This window comes from Sminthopsis crassicaudata, chromosome 5 (assembly GCF_048593235.1).
Source record: "Sminthopsis crassicaudata isolate SCR6 chromosome 5, ASM4859323v1, whole genome shotgun sequence".
In the NCBI taxonomy this organism is placed as follows: Eukaryota; Metazoa; Chordata; class Mammalia; order Dasyuromorphia; family Dasyuridae; genus Sminthopsis; species Sminthopsis crassicaudata.
The window spans coordinates 312,733,910-312,752,639 of NC_133621.1; the positions used below are offsets into that span (position 1 = coordinate 312,733,910).

The 18,730-nt window shown below is 55.5% G+C and overlaps 1 protein-coding gene across 2 annotated transcripts in view; it reads right to left on the bottom strand.

Moving 5' to 3' along the window:
• Positions 1 to 18,730, bottom strand: part of CELSR1 (cadherin EGF LAG seven-pass G-type receptor 1) — a 129,200-nt gene that overhangs the window by 27,771 nt on the left and 82,699 nt on the right. For both annotated transcript variants that reach the window (XM_074272097.1, XM_074272096.1), the window contains exons 6-15: positions 9,953 to 10,110; positions 8,566 to 8,729; positions 7,202 to 7,327; positions 5,620 to 5,786; positions 3,604 to 3,789; positions 3,325 to 3,438; positions 2,299 to 2,473; positions 1,636 to 1,777; positions 1,164 to 1,284; positions 201 to 384 (exon numbers count right to left, since the gene is read on the bottom strand). In XM_074272097.1, the coding sequence (XP_074128198.1) occupies positions 201 to 384; positions 1,164 to 1,284; positions 1,636 to 1,777; positions 2,299 to 2,473; positions 3,325 to 3,438; positions 3,604 to 3,789; positions 5,620 to 5,786; positions 7,202 to 7,327; positions 8,566 to 8,729; positions 9,953 to 10,110 (1,537 nt within the window). The remainder of the gene's footprint in view (positions 1 to 200; positions 385 to 1,163; positions 1,285 to 1,635; positions 1,778 to 2,298; positions 2,474 to 3,324; positions 3,439 to 3,603; positions 3,790 to 5,619; positions 5,787 to 7,201; positions 7,328 to 8,565; positions 8,730 to 9,952; positions 10,111 to 18,730) is intronic.

Genomic DNA, 18,730 nt, shown 5'->3' on the forward strand with positions numbered 1-18,730 from the left:
CCCCAACTGTGCCCGAGGCCGGGTCCCTGCCGGCCTGGGGCGCCACACTGGACCACTGGACTGCTCGGTAAGCTTATGATCCTGATGAAGCAACCCCTAAGCTGGGTTAGTTGGGGGCGCAGCTTGGCTGACCGTTCTCAGGGCCCCCTCCATCTGCAGCCAGCTGCCCTGCTCAGGGGCCCCAGAGGGGCGGCGCTCACCTTCACAGCCCTGGGTGGTCACTTCGGCAAAGGGGTTGTCGCAGCGGTTACACTGGCGCCCAATCACCCCCGATTTGCAGGCGCATTGACCGGTCTCCATGTCACAGGTGCGCGTGTGGGAGCCGTAGGGGAAGCAGTCACACGGGTAGCATGCCTCCTGGTTCTGGGGCTTGTAGTAGTTCTCCTGGAAGAGTGGCGGGGGCAGGGCGGGGAGACAGGGAGAGAAAGAGACAGAGAAGGAGGGAGAGGGGGAAAGGGGCAAAGTGAGAGGGAAGGGTAGATCAGAAGAAAGGGGGGCGGGAGAGAAAAGGAAAGGAGAGGAGAGAGACCAAGAATGTATAGTTCCACTCAGCCAACATTTATTAAGTCCCTACTGTGTGCAGAAATGCTCTTCTCAGGACAAGTCCACAGCCAGGTTCAGCCCCGCTGGAGCTCCCAGTCTTCTTGGGAAATACGTTAGATTAACATTGAGACTTTGTATCTTCCCTGACTCAGTCTCCTGCTCTGCAGCTTTCCTGTCCGGCCAGGCCCTCCTGCGCCATTCCTCCCTCAGTGCTCATCCATACTTTCCTGCGCACTCCCACTGTGATAAGGTTCTATGGCATATCCAGTGACAAAACTTTCCCCCTCCCACAACACCACCCCCATAATTCAGCCCTCCATCCTCCCCTGGGCTTATAATGGCCTCCTGATGGCCTCCCTGTCTTCTCTTCAAGAAACTGGGCTGATGATGTCCCTCTTGTGCTCAAAAGCTGTCAGTGGCTCCTCAGTGCTTCCTGAACCAAGCCAAAGCTCCCATCCCTGACGTCTGAGGGTCTCCACTCTCTAGCTGCAACTAACCAGCCTGGCCTTGGCTCGTGCACAGCTTCTCTTCCTGGTATTCGGGGGGGTTGGGGGGGGAGAGGAGCGGTGTGACCTCTGGGGTGCAGCTGGCTATGGGAGCCACCAGCAGGCTCCACTTACCTTGCACTGGCACTCTCCATTGGTCTTGTTGCAGTCTGGATCAAAGCCTTTACTGACCTCACAGTGGCAGGGGCCGCACACGGGGTTTCCCCACCAGCCCTTGGGACATGGGAGGTGGATTCTGTTTGGAGGCAAAGGGCGTGGACTGAGGCTCTGGCCGGCAGAGGCCCCCAGAAACCCTCTGCCCAGCTGGCAGGAGCTGGGGCAGCTTCTCAATGGAGGATGGCACGGTGGCTATGGGACATTACTGGGCAGCCCAGGTCATTACCCAAGGCCAGTCATGCTCCTGGATGAAAAGGAGGGACTACCAGGAGACCTTCCTTTTCTCAGGCTCCCCCCCCAAGGCTCACCTCCTTGTTCTAGGTCCCCTCCCAGCTCTGACCTCCCTGTTCTGTGACCAGTTTCCTGCTGGGTCAAGCAGGAAAGCTCATCTGCTGCAGCCCCATCCCCGGCAGCAGAAAAACGCCCTCACTTGTTTTCACAATACTGTCCGTAGTAGCTCTGCCCACATTCGCACGCGTAGCCCTGTGCGGAGCTGGGTTTTCGGACACAAGTGGAGATGTGCTCGCAGGGGTTCAGGTTGCACACGTCCACGCAGTCTCTCCCAAAGTACCCTAGGAGAGTGGGGAGAGGATTCATCAGCCACTGACAAGTGGAGGGCCCAGCACCTGAGAAGGAAACCTTAGGGACCCCCTGTGGTCCCCAAGTGCTTGTGGGGGGGACTCTGGAATGGGAGGGGACACACTTACACCTGTGCCTTTATACCCACACATAAGTACACTTAAACACACTTACATCCATCCATACACATGGACTCACACACTCTTATGTAACACGCTCACATCCATCCATAAAAATGCTCTCACACACACTCACACAACATATGCCTGTCCATATTCACTCTCACACTCACCTGCCCATATTCAGACAAGTCCCCTGCACTCTCACGCCCTCATCTGCTCACAGACCCACGTGACACACACCTGCACACTGCTCTCACACTCACACAGACCTCCACACTCTCCCACCTGCCCCCTGCCCCAGGACTGAGCCCCTGGGGAGGGGAGCAGGATGCGGGCTGCCGAGGGAGGGCCCCGGTGCGGTCCTGGTTTCCTCCTGGGCCCGCCGCTCTCACCTGGGTCGCAGGTGCACGAGTAGCTGTCCCAGTCGTCGGTGCAGTAGCTGTGCTCAGGGCACGGGCTGGAGGCACATGGGTTGTCCAAGACGCAGCCGTCTTTCACCCTGACCTTAATAGCCTCCTTCATGTTCAGGGTCACGATGTTGGTCGACGTCTCCCCCATCCTCACCCCCTGTGGCGAGAACACCTGACTCAGCTGTGGGCTGCCCTTTCCTTGGGAAGCCTGGGATTGTAGGCCCCGGGGATGGGACAGGACAAGCTGCCAGATGTCCGGGAGGCCCTGAGCTGAGGCTCGGAGAGGTCTATGGCCTCAGGAGGGGATTTGGATTTGGGGTGAAGGAAGGGCTCAGATCAGAGACCACCACGAAGGGGACCAAAGTGCCAGGGGTCCCCACGGCTGCTCAGGGGAGCCGGGATTTGGCCGAGTTATCGAGGGCGCCAGGCAGACACCCCCTTATTTTAGCACAGGTCAGGAAGCCCTCCCCTGTGGAGATATCAGCTCCTGGGCCCGGACCTCACAGCCAGCGTGGGACAGAGGCAGGGCTCCCTAAACCCGAGGTCTTCCACCATTTACCAGTTATTCTGCCTCAGTAAGAAATGACGACTTTGAAGGACTGAGAGAGTGTGGGAAGACTTCTGTGAACTGATGCAGAGTGAAAGCAGCGAGCGCCCCAGAATAACGTGAGGCTGGGATTGGGCCGGGGGGAGGCCAGGATCGGGGTGGGGGAGGCTGAACCTCCCTCCTTCTCAGCAGAGGTAGGGAAATGAGGTGGGGGAATGCCAGATTGGGCAAATCCTTTACTTGTTAGGTCATTTATCTCTTTTCTGCTTTGTTTTTTACTTTGTTTCTGAGAGGAATGAAATTTTAATAATAATAATATGTAATGTAACAGGTAAATGCTAGCTGGCATCTACCTAAGGCTGGCAAAGCATGTGACATGGGGTCTTGCAGGATCTGGAAGGGACAGGGAGCTAGAGCCTGCGTGGGTGGGCATGGAGCTGGCTGGCACCTGGCGGGCGTACCTGCATGCAGCCGGAGAAGCCTTGCCGGACCGTGACCTGGTCTTCGGAGAGGCCGCCCACCAGCAGGCTCCTCATCTTTAAGCCTGGCAGTTGGTTGCCAATTTGCACCGTGTTCTGTTGGGAAGGAACCCCCAATGGGGTCAGAGTCGGAGGCACCTCGAGGGGAGCCGCCCTCTACTACACTGAGGTCCCAAGAGCTCTCGGCCCCGGCGGGCCCCAGAAGCCTGGCCACAGGGGCCCGGAGACTCTGGGACCCAGCCCCGGCCCTCCAGAAGGCACCTGATCCAGCCCGTAGTCCAGGGTCATCACAGCCAGGTACTTGATGTCCTTGCCGTCCTTGGCGCTCCTCAGCTCGATGAGCAGGTGGTGCCATCTGCCGTCGCTCACACGGGACCTGCCCAGCCTCATGGAGGCCACCTCCGAGGGTCCGTGGAACACGGCGAAGTGGACGTGGCTGTTCAGGATCTGTTGGGGAGGAAGTGGGAGGCTCACTCCTGGCCGTGGAAGGAACGCTCTGGGCCAGGCCCGGCCCCACAATCGTGGCTCAGAGGCGCCAGCTCTCCTGTCCTGCCCAGGGGACCGTGGGCCCCTCCTCCCAGCCTCAGTTTCCCTGACTGCAAAGTGGGGATAAGGTTATCTGTGCTTCTGACCTCACAGAACAGCTGGGACCAAGGTGGGAAGGTGGTCCTTCTAGGGTGCAGGTGCCGCCCTTGGCAGGGCTGCTGGAAGCACAACGGGGAGTGTTCTGGCTCATCAGAGCCGGAACACTCAGGCTTACAAAGGGCTTTGTCCCCAGGCCCTGGGAAAAGGTGACTGGGGGCCACAGCAGGCCCGCATGGAGGGGGCCTCCCCTACTGGGAGGCTGGCCAGGACTTCACCCGAGGCCGAGCCCGCCATGCCCGCAGCCTGTCCTCCCCCAAAAGCAGGACCCTGGCCTCAGAGGGAGAATGCGTATGACAAGTCGCCTGACACAGGGAGGCCACTCAGTGAGAGTCTCTCGCTCTCTTACTCCTGGTCATTGTGCCTAAGTCAGAACTAGGCTGGGAGCCAGGCAGCGGGCTGAGCCTAGAACTGGGCCTGGTAGCAGGGTGGGAGCAGGGAGCTGGGCCTGGGAGTCTGGCCTGGGAGTCTGGCCTGGTAGTCTGGCCTGGGAGCCAGGCCTGGGGGCCGGGCCTGGGAGTCTGGCCTGGGAGTCTGGCCTGGGAGTCCGGCCTGGGAGTCTGGCCTGGGAGTCTGGCCTGGTAGTCTGGCCTGGGAGCCAGGCCTGGGGGCCGGGCCTGGGAGTCTGGCCTGGGAGTCTGGCCTGGGAGTCTGGCTTGTGAGTCTAACCTGGGAATCTGGCCTGGGAGCCAGGCCTGGGAGTCTGGCCTGGGAGTCTGGCCTGGGAGTCTGGCCTGGGAGTCCGGCCTGGGAGTCGGGCCTGGGAGTCTAACCTGGGAGTCTAACCTGGGAGTCCGGCCTGGGAGTCGGGCCTGGGAGTCTGGCCTGGGAGTCTGGCCTGGGAGTCTGGCCTGGGAGTCCGGCCTGGGAGTCGGGCCTGGGAGTCTAACCTGGGAGTCTAACCTGGGAGTCCGGCCTGGGAGTCGGGCCTGGGAGTCTGGCCTGGGAGTCCGGCCTGGGAGTCCGGCCTGAAGTCCGGCCTGGGAGTCGGGCCTGGGAGTCTAACCTGGGAGTCTAACCTGAGAGTCCGGCCTGGGAGTCGGGCCTGGGGGCCGGCCCGGGCCTGGGGGCCAGGCCTGGGAGCCAGGCTGGGGGCCAGGCCTGGGGGCCAGGCCTGGGGGCCAGATTGGGGGCTGGGCTCTCCTGGCTTCGAGGTTCCAGAGCTAGGACATCCTAACCCCCACTGTTTTGTGCATTTCACCTTTGGGCGAGAGGAGGCCAGGCCCTCGTTTAATTGTCGGTGGCTATCTTTTTGACCGTGTCTGTTTTCCTCCCCAGCCGAGGGTGGAGGCGACTTCCTCCTGTGCTCAGGCTGTTCAGGAAGTGGGAGCGATTCTCCAACGGGCAGAGATGGATCTGCTTTTCCAAAAGTCCTGGATGGCCCCCTCCCTGAGCCCGGGACGGCCCTCCTCTCTTTTTAGCGTCAGGCGTCTGCTGCTGCTCCCTGCTCCAGCTCACTCTTCCCCTGGGAGAGGGGGATGGTTCCCCTACAGCCCAGGGGTCCCGTGGCTTTCAGTAGCCCCCTGGTGAGCCTTTCACCATGGGGCAGGGGGCAAAGGGCCAGAGGTGGGGGACCAATGGCCTGGAGGCTCGCTCCCGGCCGCCATGGGGGCTTCAGAAGTGCCCCCCTCTTACCTGGAGGCTGATTTTCGATGACGCCCCCGCGCTGGCCTCCAAAAGCGTCCCACTCCCTTGCCGGGTCCGGAACATGAGGCCCAAGTACCAGGGCACCGAGATGGTGATGTCCAGGTCCCCCCAGAACACGAGGCTCTCACCACCGAAGCGCTGGGGGTGGGGCATGGCTGTGAACGGTGCAGAGACAAGGGTGGTCACCCAGCGGGCAGAGGTCAGCGGGGATGCCGCACCCAGAAGATGCCAACCCCCTTGGGCCCAGAGAGGGCCGGAGCCCGGCCCAAAGTCACACAGCTAAAGAATCAGGAATGGGACCCAGATCTGGAGGTGAAAAGAGAGATGGCAGCCTGCCCTCAAGGTGCCTACAGCCCATGGAGGGGGAGGGGGCGCACAGTAGGGATGCCCCCTTTATCAAATGCTCTAAGACAAACTGGGAGGGGCTCAGCGTGTCCTGCATTCTTCTCTTCCTCCTCCTCCTCCTCTTCACTCTTTGGAAAGGGATCCCCAGCCACAGGAAGGAAATGCCCCCAAAGCTTTTAGAAACCCCTAGGGTAGAGGGTCAGGGGTCAGGGAGGCGGTGGGCGGTCCCTCCCAGAGCCTGTTACATGACTGGCACGATGGGGGAAATCAAGAGTCCCAGCCCAAGCCCTCAGTGCAGTGTGAGAGTGGAAGGGAAAAGGAGAGAGCGCGGGCAGAGCCTGGGGGGAGGAAGGCAGCCTTGGGCACTTCTTGGCCATTTGGGAAATGGGGGCAAATAGCATCCCATCTCACAGGGCTGTGTGGGGCTCAAAGGGCGTGGGAGGCGGGGGCTTCCTCGGGGACACAGAGCCTGGCTCCCCAGCAGGCTTCCCCTGCCCCGCGCTGCCACTGTCTGCCAGGAGTGCCACCAGCAGAGACAGCCAGTGCCCGGGGGCACCAGGAGGAGGCTGCTGGGGGACACACTGACACCCCCCCAGGGACCGCCAGCCAGATGCTGCCCAGACAGGCTCCCTGGGGTGCAGACGAGGGATGGGCATCTCATCGGGACTGAAATTCACTCTATTGTCCTTTTAGAAACTGCCTGTGATGACCAAGGCCTCCGAGCCAGAGCAGCTCCCACAGGAGCAGGGAACAGGCTCTGGAGGGCGGGGGCCCACTCATCTGGCCCCAGCGCAGGATGTGCCCCAGCGGGCTGGGTCTCATTCACCTCATCTCTCAGATGCACAGATTGGGCTGAATGAAGATCAAGGTCCAGGGCACCTGGGACATTCTCTGTTCTGTTCTAGGCCCCTTCCCAGCCCTGACATCCCCTGTTCTAAGCTCCCTCCCAGCTTTGATATCCCTTGTTCTAGGCTCCCTCCCAGCCCTGACATCCCCTGTTCTAAGCTCCCTCCCAGCCCTGACACCCCCTGTTCTAGGCTCCCTCCCAGCCCTGACATCCCCTATTCTAAGCTCCCTCCCAGTTCTGACATCCCCTGTTCTAAGCCCCCTCCCAGCTCTGACACCCCCTGTTCTAAGCCCCCTCCCAGCCCTGACACCCCCTGTTCTAGGCCCCTCCAGCTCCGACATCCTCAGACCCCCACCCCGGCCCAGGCCCGGTCCTTACCCTGCTCACAGTTTTTGCCCCCGTACCGCAGCGGGCAGTCGCAGATGTACGTGTTCCACTTGTTCACACACGTGCCCCCGTTTTGACACCAGATCTTCTGACAGTGGTTCTCCTGCGCAGCGCAGCCTGCCAAGGACGGGCACAGCCTCACCTCAGTGCCCTGCGGCCATGGAGGACGCCCCGCCCAGCCTTCCGGGGCATGTTCTCACGCTCAGGCACAGGGGACCCCGGGAACAGCAGGAGGCCGTGGGGGCGGCTGCGACTCGGAGCTCTGTCTCCAGGTGCACCTTCCCCTTATCTTCCCACCCAGGGCCTGGCACATCTTGGAGCTGTGGCTAGAGGGCCGGGCCCAGCGGTTGCTCCGAGAGCATGGGCGGCTGCTTCCCTGCCTGGCCCCGGGGGGCGGCAGTCCTGGCCAAGGCGGCCCGGGCCTTCAGGTTCACCAGGAGCAGTGAGGAGGGGGCAGCGCCTCGGAGCCAGGCGGTCCTGGGCGCAAGCCCTGCCCCTGCACATCCGGCCTGGGTGACCGGCACATCACTCCCCTTCCGGGGGGACACTGACCAGCTGCCCTGCGTGGGCGGAGGAGCTTCCACCCTCCCACGGGTGACATCCAGTGAAAAATCCTCTCGGGGCGATTAGTAACGGCCCCTTCCTTGGCACTTAGTGATTTAAGAAATGCTTCTCTTGCCACGTGCAGGCAAGTTTTAAGGAGCCCATCTTACAGATGAGTAGATGGAGGCTCAGCCATGGTAAGTGAGCTACAGAGTCACATGACTAGGAAGCCCCAGGGCTGGCAATTACCCCAGCTCTTTCTACTCCAGCTCCAGCCCTCAGGGGCCATGAGTCCTGCCTTCATCTTACAGAGGGGGAAACTGAGGCATGGTGAGAAGTGACTTGCCCAGAAGGGCAGGATTTGAACCTGGGTCCGCTCACCCACTATACTTAGTGACAATTCTCCCCTTTCCTCCGTCTAGGAGCATGATAACGCCATCACCATCCCCTGCTCTCTCACTACTCCTTGCTCCTTCACCCCTCCTCCTCCTTCACCGTCCTCCTCCTTCACCCCTCCTCCTCCATCAGACCCCTGCTCCATCCCAGCACCCTAGGAAGATGCCCTTCCTGGGGATGGGGGGAGCTCTCTGGGAGTGCTCTGCCTTCTGCACCCAGCAGCCCCATCTCTAGAAGCTCCAGGACGGGCAGGGAGACAGAGCGGAGCAGGGCGTGCTCAGCCCCGCTGGCTCGGTGAAGGCTGCCGTGCTGGACGGTGGCTTCCCCAGTGTAACCTGGCTGCAGCTGCATCCCATTTTTAGTCTGGGCCACCTGTGCCCCAGCGCCCCCTCTGCCAACATGGAGACCGCATGTACCTGCTCTGGTGCCATTGTTGGCAATGAAGCTCTCCATGTCGATGGCCTGGTTGTCGATGGAGAGGTTCCTCATACAGCCGATGAACTGCCTGTTGTGCACCGGGAAGTCCTCGGGCAGGTTGGGGACGCCCCCGAGGAGGAGGGGGCCCGTCAGGTCCAAGGATCTAAACAAAAACGAGCCTTTGCACAACACAGACCCCCCCCCCCTCCCTCCGACACCTTCCATGGCTCCCTATTTTCTGTAGGAGAAGATGGGCCCGTAAGACACCCCCTAATCTGGCTCTCACTTTCTTTCCAGGCTGTTCCCTTTGTCATGCAACGTGCGTTCCAAACTGTTCTTCCCAGAACTGCACAGCTCATCTAGCACCTCCAGGCTGAAGCCTTGTTCTCCCCTCTCCTTCTCCCTCCGTCTCTCTCTCTCAGCCCCCCCCCAACGCGACAGTGTCAGCCAGCCCTTGGGCGGCACTCTCTCTGGGCGTCCTCGGAGCACGCCACGGCGGTGGGTGACGGCGGCCCCTCGAGGCAGGCGCTGCTGCGGTTTCTACCTTTGGGTCCCTAGGGTTGTTCAGCACACACCGTGTCTTGCATAAGGCTGAGTGAGTGTTTAGTCACATCCTGATTTCTGGCCCTCCCTCGGCTCTCAGGGCCATGGGTTTTAGAGGCAGAGGCGGGAGGAACCCCGGGGCCCTATATTTTAGAGTCCAGCAGGTGGCCGTGTGCCCAAGACCCCGGGGGTACTGAAAACCGGCCTGCTGCTGCCAGGTCCTGCCTTCGGTGCCGTGCTCTAGGGCCCCCGACCTGTCCAATTCGAGTCTCAGTCCCAGGTACCACCAGGGGCTTGGGCACTGGAGGGGCAGCAGCCTGATGCAGGATTTGCCCTGGCAAACGAGCCTGCCCCACGGAGGTGCCCGCCGGGAGGCTGCAGGGCAGGGAAGCTGGCCCGAGGCACCCATGAAGGGAGGTCGGGATTGCCCTGGCCTGAGCTCGCTGCCTGGTGGGGAGGAAGCCCCTTGGCAAGTCCTGGCTGCTCTGGACTTCAGGATCAGAGGGCAGGAGGGGACACGGGGTCCAGTCCCCTCGTCTTCCAGAGGGGGAAACTGAGGCCCAGAGTGTCCAGGGCTTGCCAAGGTCTCCCAGGACCTCCGTGCACCCCCTTCCCTTGGAAATGTAAGTAATCGGGAAGGCTAAGGATGCTGGGCTGGGATATTCTAACTCCAATGGTTACTGTATGAGTATTGATGCCCCTAACAGCAGAGAATAATGGGCTATTTCAGAACAGGAGAAGAAACCCTGGCGGGCTCAGGAGCCAGCCACCCCCCCCCCCAGCGCCCCTTGCAAACATCCACGTCCGGCCCCCTCCAGCACAGGGGCCCAAGGGGAGACTTACTTCTTGGACCCGGTCTGGGTGCCCTGGGCGGCACAGCTGTAGTTGGCCAAGAGGCCGCCAAAGCGCACAGCCACGGCTGTGTCACACTCATCCACGGCCACCACGGCCACCTTCTCTCCCGAGGGTCCGTGGGGGATTCCCAGCCGGCCGATGTGGGGCTGCGGGGAAAGCGGGGCCGGACGCCCCAGAGACGTAAATAAGGAGCGGGCAGTTAGCGTCGGCACACGCGCAGAAAGGTTGGGGCGAGGACCGGAAAGTGGGGGGACACTGTTGGGGAGCGGCCGAGAAGTGACGCGAGGGGTTTTATTGCTCTAGAGGAGACGATGACTCCGGAGAGATGCTGGTCAGGGACGTGGTGCTTCCCAGCAGTGAGGTGACTCGGGACAGTTCCCAGAGACGGGATGGAGAGGGCCGTTGGCCCCCCAGAGGGACGCCGAGGGTGGATCACAGCACGGTACGGTCACCTTTTTTTGGTGGTGTTTGCTTGTTTTTCCTTTCTCATGTTTCTTTTTCCTTTCCCTTTTGATCTGATTTTTCCGGTGTAACATGTTAATTGTGGGAATATGCAAAGAAGAATTTCACACATTTAACCTATACTGAACTACTTACTGTTCAGGGGATGGAAGGAGGGAGAAAATTTTGGAACACAAGACTTTGCATGAGCGAATGCTGAAAACTGTATAGATTTTGAAAATTAAAAGGTATTATTAAAACAAAAAAGAAAGTGTCAAGAGGGGCCTGAAAACAGGGCGTGTCAGAGCTGGGAGGGGGCCTAGAACAGGGGATGTCAAGGCTGGGAGGGAGCTTAGAACAGGGGATGTCAGAGCTGGGAGGGAGCCTAGAACAGGGGATGTCAAGGCTGGGAGGGAGCTTAGAACAGGGGATGTCAGAGCTGGGAGGGAGCTTAGAACAGGGGATGTCAGGGCTAAAAAGGAGCTTAGAACAGGGGATGTCAGGGCTAAAAAGGAGCTTAGAACAGGGGATGTCAGAGCTGGGAGAGGAGCTTAGAACAGGGGATGTCAGAGCTGGGAGGGAGCCTAGAACAGGGGGTGTCAGAGCTGGGAGGGAGCTTAGACTAGAGATCCATGGCAGGTCTGAGGAGAGAGAAAAGGGTCTGGAAGAGCTGTTGTAGAGAGAAAGCGAGCCAGTGGTGTAGGGAGGTGTAGGATTGCCTAGCCCTGTGAGGGCCCCATGAGATCATTCAACGGTAGTTCTGAGGATGCATCAAAAAGATGACAAGTCCAGCTGAGGGCAGTGGGTGGCAGTGGCCCCGATCTCTCTCTCTCTCTCTTTTTTTTTTTTTTTTTTTATCATCCTCTTTATTTTATTTATTTATTTTTTTTATTAAAGCTTTTTATTTTCACAACATCTGCAGGGATAATTCTTCCACATTAAGCCTGGCAACATCTTGTGTTCCGATTTTACCTTCGCCCTTCCCTCACCCTCTCCCTTAGATGGCAAGTAGTCCAGTACATGTTAAACATGGTAGAAATAGACGATCAATCCAATATGTGCCTTCCTGTTTATACTATTATCTCGCTGCATGGGAAAAATCAAATGAAACCGGAAAAAAAGAGAAAGAACATAAAATGGAAGCAGTCACCAAATGAGTGGAAATGCCGTGTTGTGAAGCCCACTCGGTTCCCAGGTCCGCTCTCTGGCTGTCTTCATCACGAGACCATCAGAACCGGCCTGAATCGTCTCCTGGTGGGGAGAGTGGCCCCCATTTCTAAAGCACCGCCGGGATTTTTCCCTTCTGAGGCCGATGTGAATATCCCCATTTAAGAAAGGGGAAACTGAGGCCCAGGGAGAGGACTCTACTTGTCTGAAGTCGCCCAGTGAATAAGTGTCAGGGGCAGTTTGACCTCAAGATCTCGCTGCCTCCCAATTTCCCTGCGCTGCCACCCCCCGTGGCAGGAGCGGAGGCAGTGCCCCCCGAGCGCTAGGGCAGGAGGCGATGCCCCCCGAGCGCTAGGTGTGCCCAGCAGGAGTGGAGACGGTGCCCCCCGAGCGCTAGGTGTGCCCAGCAGGAGTGGAGACGGTGCCCCCCGAGCGCTAGGTGTGCCCAGCAGGAGCGGAGGCAGTGCCTCCCGAGCGCTAGGGCAGGAGGCGGTGCCCCCCGAGTGCTAGGTGTGCCCAGCAGGAGTGGAGACGGTGCCCCCCGAGTGCTACGTGTGCCCAGCAGGAGTGGAGATGGTGCCCCCCAAGTGCTACATGTGCCCAGCAGGAGCAGAGGCAGTGCCCCCCGAGCGCTAGGGCAGGAGGCAGTGCCCCCCAAGTGCTACGTGTGCCCAGCAGGAGTGGAGGCGGTGCCCCCCGAGTGCTACGTGTGCCCAGCAGGAGTGGAGACGGTGCCCCCCGAGCGCTAGGTGTGCCCAGCAGGAGTGGAGACGGTGCCCCCCGAGCGCTAGGTGTGCCCAGCAGGAGTGGAGACGGTGCCCCCCGAGCGCTAGGTGTGCCCGTCGTGAGCAGAGGCTCCGGGCTCCCCAAGCCCACCATTAGCCAGCAGACACCTTGTAATTTACATTTTTGGGGATGGATACTAGACGCGAGAGGAAGGGCCTCGGGAGCATTTAAGTTCAGCAAAGCTTTCATGAAGCTAAGCTCCTGTTTACCAAATTACAGTGGTGGCGGACCGCTGCTCAGACGCAGCCGGGTGGGGCGCCGGAGCCGGGGCGCGGAGGACGGGGGAGCGGCCCGAGCCGGGGGTGAGCCTGGGCCCAGGGGAGCTCGAGGATGCCGTGGCCCAGCGCCGGGGCCCGCCGGCTCGTGTCTGTGCCTTGGACCCACCCATCGTCTCCCCGGCTAGAACAGAAGCCCCTTGAGGGCAAGTACTTTGTCCTGGGGGCCCCAGGTCTGGTAGGTGCGGAATACATGCTGCAGCTCTAGCGGGGAAGGCCTCTCGACATCCTCCACTGCCCGCCCATTTCACAGAAGAGTAAAGTGAGAACCGGAGAGGGTCAAGGTCCCACAGCCAGAGAACGGAATCGATCCCAGGGCATTCTCTGTGAGGGGGTCTTTGTTTTCATTGACCCGTGGGAATCTCACGTCCGGTGGTGGGATCTTTTTTGGTGGAAGGGTACAGATATTTTGGTCACCTTCTTCACATAATTCTTTCCAGGATGTCGGACCAACTTGCGGCTCCACCGACAACGCGCCAGCGTGCCTGCCTTTCCAGCACTGACCGCATCACGTGACTTTTGCCGGTGTGCAGGTAAGAGGCCGAACTTTAATTTGCCCTTCTATTAGTGAGTTGGAGCAAACTACTTTCATCCGTAAGCTTCTGATCCTGTAAAGTTCTTGCTTTTTTTGAGCTCAGACAGAACTTCCTATAATTTTTCCCCTCACCCCGGACCTAGTTCTGCCTAGTGTCACGGCAAGACACACGGGGAGAGCACCCGCAAAAGGCGGCGTCGGGCCTGCAGAGATCTGCACCCCGCGAGCAAAGCCTCGTCACACAGTGGCGCACCGAATGGAAGGTGCAAAGCTGCCGCCAGGTGCCGGGGGACGATGGTCGTTCCCACTGTCCCGGGCCTGGTCTCCCGCGGCTGCCCTTCCCTCGCCTCTGCAGGGAGGACTGGAACCCTGTCCCTACTTCGTGGCCAGTAGGAGAAAAGGAGGGGCTCGGGACTCTCCCCACGTGGTCAGGCCTTCCCAGGGGCCCCTTAGGGAGGAGACCAGAGAAGGGCCCACTTCTCTTTGGGGCCTTGCCACCTGCCTGCCAGCCGCTCTGTGTGGCTCTGCCAGCGGCTGTGATTTATATACAGCTCTTTTCTGCACCTGAGGGGCCGCCCATCCCCAGCCCAGCCTCCTGCCTTAGAGAGCTTTTCTTAAGCTTTCCCCACGTTTATATCCCCCCATGCGCTTGAAAGGGGACCCCAAAGCACAGTGAGATTCTCTGAATGGTCCTAAGCCAGGGCCGGAGCAGGCCCAGCCAGGCCAGATGGGGACGGGGGTGGGGGGCACGGAGGCGGGCAGGACGGGGTTGGAGTCTCGGTCTCACCAGGCAGCCGGCCAGGCTGGAGGCCCCCCCCCCCCGCCCCTTGTTGGGAGTCACCGGGGGGCTTCAGGCCCGGCCCTGCTGCTCTGCTCTTTGTTACAGGGAAGCTCAGGGAGGGACGGGGAGAGCTGGGTGTGTCTGGAAACAGCTTGGATGTGTAGACATCAATACATGGTGGAAAACATGTTTTTAAAAACAGTCCCCTCCTGTCCGCTGCTGGCCAGAGGGGGAGCGGGACCCCTCCCCCCCTCCCCGCCCATGGGCCCGCTTCCTGCCTGAGGGACCTACCCGGGGAGGCTGGGACGGGCTTTCCTGAACGAGAGTGCACCGGAGCAGAAAGGCATTTTCTGCTCAATGCAGGCTTGGGTTTCCAACAGCTTCTCCGCCTCCTCGGGGACAATGGCCCCAGGAAAGGCTGCCGGGATAAGGTTGCACAACGGGAAGGAGAGGTGGCCCTCGCTGTGTGTTTCAGGCAATGAGACGAGGGGGCCAGCACTACCGAGGCAGAAAATCTGCCACCCTCTGGAAGGCACCCTCCGCCTTCCCCCTTCTTCCCCAATGCACCTGGAGGCTGCCAAGATGGCGGGAGCCTCGGGAAAATCCCAAACTGGGGCCGGTGGGAAGAGTTCTGGAGTGGTAGATGGGATCTGGGTTGGAATCCTGCTGATTTAGAGCAGCCCCTGATTCGAATCCTGCCTCTGCCCATCATTGCCTTCTGGACCTTTGAGTCCTCACTTGTGAATGAAGGAGTTAGACCGGTCAACTCCAGCAAATACCTACAGTGTGCCCGGCACTGGGATCTCAACAGGACTTCTGGTACCGAGACAGTGGAGCCCTCCCAAGTTTCTCTCCAAATAACTGCAGGCCGCAGCTGGAGCTGCAGTTCTTGGAGCTCACTCTCCGGAAAGCCAGAAGTGTCCTGGTGCAGTGGTCAGCTGCTTCCCTCCTCTAGACCAACTCTGAGGCAGTTCTCTAGTTGTTTGGGGAGGGGGAGAAGTCTGTCTTACTGGGAGAGTGCGGTCCAAGAGCAGCAGCAGCAGCAGCAGCAGCAGCAGCAGCACAGGGCCTGCTCCCAGCAAGGGCCACTCTCCAAGCAAGTGGGCAGTCGGTGCAGCTCAGCAACAGCGGGCCAGCACAGGCCACCTGAGAGGCCTGGATCCCACTGCGGACAACTGGAGACCTCGCCCTGAGGCCCTGTTTCAGGGCGACTCTAAGAGGGCCGTCATCACCTCCCTTAATCAATAGTGTGCTGGGGATGCTAGCTTTGGCAATAATTTCTTTAATAAGCGTGGACAACTAGGAGATAAAACTGTCACTCTTTGCAGATGACCTGATGCTGCAACAGAGAATCGTCCAAAAATCTATCTGAAACAATTAGCAGCTTGAACAAAGTTACAGGATATAAAATAAATCCACATGAATCATCACCATTTCTGTACGTTACTAAGGAAGCCCAGCAGCAAGAGATAGGGAAATTCCACTTAAAATAACTGTAGACAAAATAAAATATTTGGGTGTCCATCTGCCAAGACAAACTCGGGAACTATATATGAACACCATGACAAAACACTTTTCACACAAATAAGCCAGATCTGAGCCCCGTTTCCATAGCAACCCAACAGCAGGGCCCCACCTCTGAGACAGAACAGCAACAAGATCTGTTTTTCACGGCCAGCCCCCAGACTCTGCTACCATGGCAGCAAGGCCCCACCCCTGAACCAAGCTGGCAGCTAAGGGGTGGTCAACGTTGGACTGTGCCCCCAGTAAAAACCAGAAGGGAAGCCTACTCTCCAGAGGAAGCGAGCAGGGAAAGGCAGCAAGGAGACCCTGAACTCCAGCCCATAAAGCTTGGGACAGGGCAGGACCAGAGGGCATCTCTCACATAAAAACACCAAGTCAGAAAAGGACAGAAAAATGAGCAAAACGAGCAAACAAAAAAGAACTTGACTATAGAAAGTTACTATGGTGACAGGATCAAGGTATAAACTTAGGAGAGAACAACAGTATTAAAAAGGCCACGTGTGAAGCTTCAAAGAAAAATGTAATTTGGTTTCAGGATCAAAAGGAATTCTTGGAAGACCTTAAAAACGATTTTAAAAAGCAGAAGAAAAAGTGGGAAAAGAAATGTGAGTAATGCAAGAGAATCATGAAAGAAAATCAAAAACATGGGAAAAAATATAGAAAATTTGACCAAATTTAAAAATTATTTTAAAAATAGAATTGTTCAAACAGAAAAGTAAAAAAACTCACTGAAGGAAATAATTCCTTAAAAATTAGAAATGAACAAGTGCTAATGATTTTATGAGATATCAAGATAACCTAGAACAAGATCAAAAAAAAGAATAGAACAAAAAGTGAAATTTCTCATTGGAAAAACAACTGCCCTAGAAAATAGATTCAGAAGAAATAATATAAGAATTATTGGGCTACCTGAAAACCCCGATCAAATTTTTTTTAAAAAGTTAAAAAACCTGGACAACATGTTTCAATAAATTATCAAAAATTAAAAAACCCCCACAACAAAACACTACTCTGATATATTAGAATCAGAGGGCAAAACAAAAATTGAAAGAATCCACCAACAACCACCTGACAGAAATCCCAAAATGAAACCTCCCAGGAACATCATAGCCAAATTCCAGCGCTCACAGATCAAGGAGAAATCACTACAAGCAGCCAATAAGAAACAATTCAGGGCAGCTAGGTGGCGCAGTGGATACAGCACCAGACCTGAAGTCAGGAGGGACTAGAGTTCAAATGTGGCCTCCGACACAACACTTCCTAGCTGTGTGACTGACCCTGGGCAGGTCATTTAATCCCGATTGCCTCAGCAAAAGAAAAAAAAAATATTCAAATATCCTGGAGTCAGGATTACACAGAATTTGGCAGTTTCCACGGAATATGATATACAAATGGCAGAATTCTTAGGATTACAACCAAAAATCACCTACCTAGAAAAATTAAATAAAATCCTTCAGGAGAAAAACTGGACATTTAACAAAATGGAGGACTTTCAAGCATTCCTAATTAAGATGAGAGCTTTTGACCTCCAAATACAAGACTGAAAGGAAGCATAAAAAGGTTAAAAAAAAAAAACAATGAAAGAGAAAATACAAGAAATTCAATTAGGTTAAACTGTTAATAATTCTGTATAGCAAGATAATATTTGTAACAAAGTTCTTAAGAACTTTAATAACTTAAAGTTCTTAAGAACTTTATTACTATGAGAGCAATTAGAGGGAGGATATATAGACAGAGGGTGTAGATATGACTTTGATGGCATGACACCCCCCAAAAATAAAATAAAAATGTGAGGGAAAAAACTATACTGGAAGGAAGGGGATACTGAATGGGAGAAATATCCCACATAAAAGAGACATGAAAGAAATTTAATACTAGAAGGGAAGATGGGAGGGAATGGGAAGTCTTACTCTCATCAAAATGGCTCAAAGAGGGAATAACATACACACTCCAAATACAGAAATCTGTCTTACTCTATAAAGAAGTAAAAAGGGGTGGAAATAAAAGAAGGGGTGGGTAGATTAGGTAAGGCACTGATGCAAAGTAAAATACCTATGAAAGGGAAAGGGTGGGGATAAACAAGGGGAAAATAGCATGTGGGAAATTCACAGTTACTTATCATAACTATAAATGTGAATGAGATGAGCTTAGATATAGAAATGGATAAGCAGAATGGATTTAAAAAATAGAATCCCACAATATGTTGCTTACAAGAAACAGGGTGAAGGTAAGGGGCTGGAACAATGTATTATGTACGCTTAACCTGAAGCAAAGAAAGCAGGGGTAGTGATCATGATCTCAGACAAAGGAAAAGCAAAATTAGATCTAATTTAAAAAGATAAGGAAGGAAACTATATCTTGCTTAAAAGCCACAGTCAATAAAATCATGTTAATACTAAACATATATGCACCAAAGGATACAGCATCTAAAATTTTGAAGGAGAAGGTGAATTAGTTAAAGAAGCAAATAGATAATTAAACTATACTAGTGGAAGACTTTAACTTTCTCTTCTCATAACTAGATACATGTCACCAAAAAAAAATCCAGGTAAAAGCAAATTATAGCTCAATTTCCCTAATGAATATGGATGCAAAAATTTTAAATAAAATATTAGCAAAGAGATTACAGCAATATATCACAAGGATTACATACTTGACCAGGTGTGATTCATAGCAGGAATGCAGACCTGGTTCCATATTAGGAAAACTATCAGCATAATTGACCATAGAAATTGTATATAATGATCTCAATGAAGGCAGAAAAAACATTGACAAAATACAGCACCCTTTCCAGTTAAAAACAAAACAAAACAAAACACTAGAAAACATAGGAAATGAAGTTTACTGTAAAATGATAAGTTATATTTCTTTAAAACCATCAGCAAACCTCATCTGTAATGGGGATAAGCTAGAAGTCTTCCCAGTACCGTCAGAGATGAAGCAAGGATACCCATCATGGCCTCTATTATTTAATATCACACTAGAAAAATTAGCTATCGAAATAAAAGATAAAAAATTTAATGAATTAGGATAGACAAAGAGGAAACAAAATGATTACCCTTTGCAGATATGGTATTCTTAGCAAATCCTAGAGAATCGACTAAAAATTAGTTGAAATTAACAATTTTAGCAAAATTACAGGCTACAAAGTAAAAACTCACATAAATCATCAGCATTTCTAAATATTACTGACAAGGGTCCCACAGCAAGAGATAGAAAGAGAAATTCCATTTAAAATAACTAAGTAATACATAATA